The sequence below is a fragment of the Acanthisitta chloris genome, unplaced genomic scaffold, assembly GCF_000695815.1.
Source record: "Acanthisitta chloris isolate BGI_N310 unplaced genomic scaffold, ASM69581v1 scaffold10132, whole genome shotgun sequence".
Classification (NCBI taxonomy): domain Eukaryota; kingdom Metazoa; phylum Chordata; class Aves; order Passeriformes; family Acanthisittidae; genus Acanthisitta; species Acanthisitta chloris.
Window position 1 is genome coordinate 57,184 of NW_008658797.1, and position 7,324 is coordinate 64,507.

General features: G+C 39.2%; 1 protein-coding gene across 1 annotated transcript in view; it reads right to left on the reverse strand.

The window, feature by feature from the left end:
- Positions 1-6,904, reverse strand: part of N4BP1 (NEDD4 binding protein 1) — a gene marked incomplete at its 5' end in the record, with an annotated part of 12,736 nt that extends 5,832 nt beyond the window's left edge. Inside the window, 3 exons of the mRNA XM_009085221.1 lie at positions 596-692; positions 1,075-1,205; positions 5,139-6,904. Coding sequence (XP_009083469.1) covers positions 596-692; positions 1,075-1,205; positions 5,139-6,904 — 1,994 coding nt within the window. The remainder of the gene's footprint in view (positions 1-595; positions 693-1,074; positions 1,206-5,138) is intronic.
- Positions 6,905-7,324: the final 420 nt, after the last annotated feature.

Below are 7,324 nucleotides of genomic sequence, written 5' to 3' on the forward strand. Positions count from 1 at the left end.
ACTGGGAAAATCTGGCAATAGCAATGTAAGCACGAGGGAAGTCCTGCAACACAAACTCCCAGAGCTTGTTGCCTTGGCCACTGAAAGATGATCCCCACATTTTGATCTTTGGTGCTCAAATTCACTTGTGAATTCAGTTGGTACAAATGCACTGCTCCAAATACACAGCAAGGTCTGTAAGTCACCACAGCATCGAGAGAAAAATGGAACTGAATAGCACCTAATCAGTAGCTGATTTATGCCCCAAACATAAAAGGCAATTTGAGGATAGACTCATGATCAGGAAAGCATAAAAACATTACTGAAAGATTAATTTTTTTCCTCAATACAAGTGATGACACTTGAAATGTACCTTTTTTTTGGTTTAAAATTCACTATGAAAATTTGCCTTTTTCCATGACTTTCTGAACACAGTATGTATATAGGAGTGTTTCTTACAACAGTTAAATAATGGAACAGATGCAGAGCTCAGCTGGATGCACAGCTCTATCTAGAGAGGTGGCAGGACTAGCTAATGGAGCCATTCACAAAGTATTAAGCTTTACCAACCATTAGGCAAATATTTAAAAAGACTTTAAAACTATATATTCTGTACCTGTCGTCATGAGAAGCAATTCTTGCTCCTAAAACCATCCTTGCAGGAGTTAAAGACAATATTCCAACATCCTGGAGCTGTGTTAAGAAATCCTGCTCTGTTAAAACATGATTTGACAATTAGTCTGAGATACAATTAGCAGAGGAGATGGGCTATTTTTCTACCAATTAATCTACAGAAATTACATTGATAGCTGAAGAATTGTCAATATTATAAAAATGGGGTGGAATAGGTCACAACTAGAAATTAAACAAAACCCAACCCCAACCTAAAGGTCTCCACTTAGGGCACAGCAGTTACCCAGACAGCAGTTCAGTGTCTCACACTGTATGGAAAGCAAATTACTCATGCTGAGCATTCAGAGTGCTCATACTGAACATTTTATCAAGTATTCCTTCTCCATTCATTCTGCAAGGAATTGTCCAAAGAAATAGTTACCATCTGGTTTAATTAAGGAAACATCAGGCAATTTCTCTCACCTGTAATGAAAGGGTCACGTCGCGTTCTCCACTGGGGAACAAAGACAGTAATATTTCTGTGGCCACGTTTCCAAAAGTAGTCAACAGCTATTGCAATTCCTCGGCAGGAAAAGAATTTCCTCAGGCCATGACTGGGGGTGAAAGAAAGGAGATTAAATTCACTAGGGTTTTACTACTGTGAGTACAAAGAAAACTGAATGAAACCTTGTGCAGTGAGACTGAAAGTTACAGGCAGCCTCAGCAAAAGAAAAGGCGGATGGTACAGATCACTCTGCAACTTTTCATCTCAGTTTCCTTTCAGTTTCTTGGGCACAACATTGGAGTAATCAGAAGTGTTTAGCTCTAAAAAGGCCAATGATGGTTTCTGAAACCTACTGAGCAGAGACTTCATAGTAACCCCACATTGTGGTAGTTCCACAAAGTGGAACACCTCTGGTTCAGCTGATTACCAAGAATTACATCTGCAAAGTTCTTTGACAGTCTAAGGTATTAGGGCCTCCTCTCCCTTCACTTCAACAGTCTGAGCTACAGCTCTGGAGCAAAATAATGACATTTCTTTGAAGACAGATTTCCAAAACATTGTATTTTTAGTGCTAATACCTTTCCTCTATTTAAAAATATAAGATGTTCATTAACAGTTGTTTTACAAATCACAGAAGTGACTTTCCAGAAAAATCAGCAACTGCCTAATAAGAGGGATCCAAAGATTTGAGTTGATGACCTTGTGAAGTCCCTCCCACTTGGAATGATCCCAATGACCTATGTGCCTATTTAATGATACAATCACCTCCTTTAGCAATTCACTGTCTAACCAGACTGTGGGAATTGAGTCTCTGGGGAATAATGGAAAAAGAATCTTAAAATAAAGCACAGAAGATAGAATCAAAAATTCCTCCAGAGAAAATGCCTACGAGACACCTATTAGCACCTGACATAAAGGCTAAATCCAGTGTTTGTTCAGAAACTTTTCCCCCAGCACTTTCATAGATTAAAGGCTACACTTAGACTAAACAAAGATATGCTTTGCTAGAGAAGGCACTGATTCAGGAAAAGCATTTCTTGCAAAATAGTGCATAGTCTTTGTTTTGAGTTAGATGAAGTACTTAGTGTAGTGCTTAAAATAAGTGAGCAATGATACTCATCTTTCAAACCTGTCTCCTAGCTAATGTGCAATTGCATACTACAAGCCCAACAGTAAACCTTGCTAGTTTTGAAGGGAATCTTACCCTTAAACCCCAGTTTATCCTACCAAGAAATCTTCCCAACAGAATGGTCCTTACAAGATTTCCATGGAAATATTTTACAGTGAAACTCAGCCTTTAGTAGCATTCATTTAGCCTTTCCAATTTTGTAAATTCCTTTAAAAATCTATTAAGGTTCTCTGAATTTGGATCATCATAAGCAGCAAACAGCAAGTTGTTTTCTGGGCCATGTAACATTTTCCCTTTGGTTTTTGTAACTAAACTAAGCACTGTCACCAATGAGTGGTTTGGCTGATGGCAGAAACAGTCACAGGTACTGGCAAAAGCAGAGCTTAATCTGAACTTGTTTAAACAAGATTTTATGGAGTTTATGGTAACATTCACTCTTACTTACTACATGGGCTAAAGTGTACAAAGGAAGACCAAATTAGAAGCACTTTGAAATGGTTTAGATGGAAGCTTGGAATGCAAAAGGGGCTGAGGGTGCAAAGATATGGAGGCAAAGGGTTTAGCACCACTTATCACTGAGTACTTAACATTTCCAAAGTGATGCCATAGAGTTCACTACAGTCCTAACAATGACTTCACTTCAGATCTGAGATATTTATGCACCATCTTCTAATTCACCTGTTTCAGCTGTATTTGGTTGCTGTTAAACACAGACACAAAACCCCACAGATGAAATAGATGAAAAAAGATCTCTCCATATTCAACAAAAAGACAAAGAGGATGTGGTGCACTTGTTATTTCCCAAATGATCCAAACAATCTGCATTTTGCTTCCACTAACACACATTTTTAAAAGGTCAAGGTAGCTTATGACTCAGCTGCAACTTGCACTTTTGCATCACTATCTTCTAAACAGCAGTGTGAACAATGAGGAAATGTTTGCTTAAAAAAACTCTTTACTGTAGCAAAACACTGTACTTGAATTAAAGCAGTGTCAAGAGCTATGAACCGTGTCAGGCTTCCCCTTTAAAGTTAGCAAGGCTATAAATGACACAAAACCTTAACTCTCCAGTGACTAACTGGAGAAGTTTTATTTTTGCCAGTCCTGGGGGACTAGCTCTGGGTCCTGAACCTGGGGAAACCAAGTCATAAGGATGATCAGCATCTTCTTCAATTAATGACTGCTTGGTAATAGAGGTCACATATCACAAAATCTTCCAATGCTTTGTCTGTGCTACAGAGACTTTCTAGATTAACTACAAATGTTTCTGTATTACTGGGCCCTTGGTGCTTTCATTGCATTTGAAGGTCATCATCTTTAAAAAAAATGTATGTTTTGTCCTGAATGGGGAAAAATAGTGACCTAGCTGGAACACATTCAAGCATAGTTTTGGCGAGACAAAAGTTAAAAAGAACCAAGCGAAGCACAACATTTTAAAGAGAGACCTAAGTTCTGATTGTTGCTATTCCAGTTAGTTAAAACAAACAAAAATAATATGAAAAAATGTAATTGCAACAGCCTCCAAAACTGTCTACAACAGAAACATTGAAACAAAAGTACTTGGAAGATGTTTGCAATAGGAAAATCCCTGCATCAAAGCCAATGAAAGGGATTTCTCCATCTTTCCATTGTGAACTGTGCAGACCAACAGTATGAAAAGGACATTGTGCCCTGTCAGGCAATCTGTTAAAATTACTCAACAGCCCTGTAATTGTCTCATATTGTTTGCATACATTCTTTCAGGTATCAGGGGCAATAGGAGAGGAGGTATGTGCACACAGACAAAGGGTTCCCTACCCTGCAAGCTCTGCCCAGAGGAGTGGAATACTTTTGTTGCACGCTTAGACCTGCACAAGGTGACCAGACCCAAGCACTAACGTGTGATGCTGTGAAAGTACAAATATCACTACTAGATGAGAACCTCCACTTTAATATTACGAGATGTGAAGAGCAAATAAAACCCCCAAACGCTTGACAATAATTTAACCCCTTTGTTAGGTGTGTGCAAAGCAAATTAAGCTTCGTGCACAAAATTGCTGCAAACAATCTGAGCTCCCCTGAAATTACTTCAGACTGAAGTGTCCCATTGAGCTGAACTCTGGTAACTCAAGGCAGGTTACTCTCAGATGGCACAATTCAGGCTTCAAATGTGATTGCTGCCAAGTAAGAAATGCTATAAAATTAATTCACTTTCCACTTTGAAACATCTTGTTATCCAAAAGGATCACATCTACCACTACCATATATCTTAGTTTTCATAGCCTATACTAGTCAAGCTTTTTTCAGAATGTTTTTTATTAATCCAAGGTACCTGTTTTTGCAAATCCACCAATTTCTACCAGAGCAAGAAAGCTAAAAAGCTTTATAGAAAACATTTTCCAGAGTACTGCAACTACCAACCAATTTATAAGTCGAAATCAAGAATTCTACTTACCCTACTTGAACCAGTTATCGCATTTTCTCAACTTCAGACTATTTTTTAAACCAAAAGATTCTGCAAGAACTGTTTCATGATAGAATATCCCACAACCACACTCTTCTAGCTGGATCTGTGTACTGGAGTGCCACACAGTTCACCTGCTAACAACTTCTGAATTTCCTTCTATGCACAGTATCTCAACAGAGCACAGTATCTCCAAACAGGGCACTCCTTAAAATGGATGCTGTCACTAAACAAAACTGCTGTGTGTTGGAAATGAAGATTGCTACTGTCAATATCACTTAGTTTTTCATGATGAAGCTTTGCCAAAGTTGCCAACGCAGCCAGTACCAGCAGCTGGAAAACCTTGCAGTGCACATGGACTGGTGCTCACCAAAAAGCTAACCAGCAGCAACTTTACACATGCCACTGCAACCTCTTGGCCTCCATTTCATCTGAAATGTTAAGAGACAGCTGAAAAGAACAATACTTACGAAATTGCAACATTGCTTCCGTCAATAATGATATGTTTTAAATATGGTTTCCCAGGCTCATTTTTCAACTCCAGTTTGTATGGCTTCTTAAGAGAGTCCAAAAACCTTTGAACTCCAGTGACTGAAGGGTCAGGATGACGTCTGTGTGGTCCCACTGTGTCTCTACCAGGATCTGAAGGATGTCTTTGTGAAGACAGTAAGTGGTCTGGGGTAGGACTGTCACAATTAGTGGTTTGGGAAAGGCGTTGGTTGGTTCTCTCTTGAGAAGAGCTGCAGTGTCCCAGTGGGTCCTCAGAAACAGGATGACTGTTCAGTACAGTTGAGGGCCCTGCAGACTTCTGCTGAACTGCAGTTTTGCTCTTTGTTGAGACATGCTGCCCATCTGAGCTCCCTCTGGCTATAAAGTCAACATCTTGCGGAGTTCCACCTTGTACACTGACGAAAGCTACATCACCATCAGTTTCTGTATCACTTGACCTAGAACTGTCATTCTTACCAGGGCAACAAGTGTCTCTCTGTTTACAGCCCACAGCTGAATTTTTGCTGAAAGGGGGAGCAGGTTTGCATACTGATGTATGAATTTTATCTTCTCCATCCACTTGCAAGTGTGGTACATCTCTTACTTTGTGATATTCATTATTTGTCTCCTTTGAAGTATGACTGGATTTAAGTGGACTTTTATTCCTAGAAATGCCTTTGTCTTCCAGCTTCTGTGAATTATTTGCATTGTTTCCTAAGGGAGGACTGACAGTTCTAGGCTTTTGAGATGATTGTCCATGTTCTTTCTGAAATTTTAAGTTTTCCTTTTCGATTTCTTCTAGCAATATTAATGGTTCCACAGATTGTCCGAGGATACCAATAACTTTTTCTACAATATTTTGGGAATATCCCATTGTTCTGAAAAAGTTCACAAGAATCTTATATTCCTTTTCCTCACTGATATCATCACCTTCTTTAAGGCAGTAAGCAGGATCAGCTGATTCACTGCAGTCATCAGAAAGAACAAAAACTGCATCGCTGTCTGAAGGATCATTGTGTGAAGCAGATTTCACCTGCTGATCATTTTCCAAAGAGAAATGCTTTTTAGGGAGCCTATCCTCATGATCAGAAGATCTCCTTTTACATGAATGCCTGTCTTTAAATGCCTCTGCCCCTAGCAGAGACACATCATTTATAGGAACAAAATTTGTTTCAGAAGCATCAGAAAGCACAGTGTCCATTTGTTTGGTAAGCTCAGTCACAGGTGTGCCAGCATTGTTCCTTGCTTCCTCACCACTTGCCCTTTCATCTCTGTTTGTAGCAACTACTTTGGAGGCACTGTTGTGCACAAGCTCTGTTGGACTCTCAGAACCTGTAAGATCTATGACACTGCTCTCCACTTCACCACAGTCAGGCTGGGTGAGAGCTAGGAGCTCTCTTTTTAGTGCACTAGGCAAAATCAGTAAATCCATTGTGTATTTATCTGCATGTGCTTCCACAAATTGTCTGAATTGCTTTTTAATCTCAGATTCGTTGTCATTTAATAAGCTTTCGTTATTCTCAAAAAGCTTCACAAACTGCTGAACGTGACTCTGAGCCATAACAACAGCTTCTGCACCCCCCTTAATACTGAGCAACCCCATTTCCTGCACTGTTATGTCAGCACAGGTATCCTGAATCAGACTGTAGAGAAACAGGCTCTGTGCACCAACAAAGATGCAGTGCATGTCCTTTGGGTAGTACTCCTTTTCTTCTAGTTCAGGTTCACAGAGTCCCTTGATATACTCCTAAAAGAAGAAAGAGAGCAGAGTGAGTGGTTGTGAAAAGCTAATATATTCAGTTAGTTTTGGTTAGGTCAGTCATGGACAAGCACATTAGAAAATAAAGCCAACTTAGTAAGAAATTTGAGAAAGTAAATCCTGCCTCTAAAGTGGATAACAGAAATAAAATACAGGTGAGAAAGTAAATACTGCCTGTAAAGTGGATAACAGAAATAAAATACAGATCTCTGAAACGATTTTAAAGATATCTCATAGAAGGCTTTCTCTTACATCCTATATGAAATGATTTTAAAGATCTCTCATAGAAGGCTTTCTCTTACATCCTGTTGTTTATAAACAGATTTCCTTGAAACTGATAGTAACAGAGCACTTACAGCCCAAACAGTTTAAAAGACAAGTCAAAAGAGAATTGTTTTCCCATCCCCA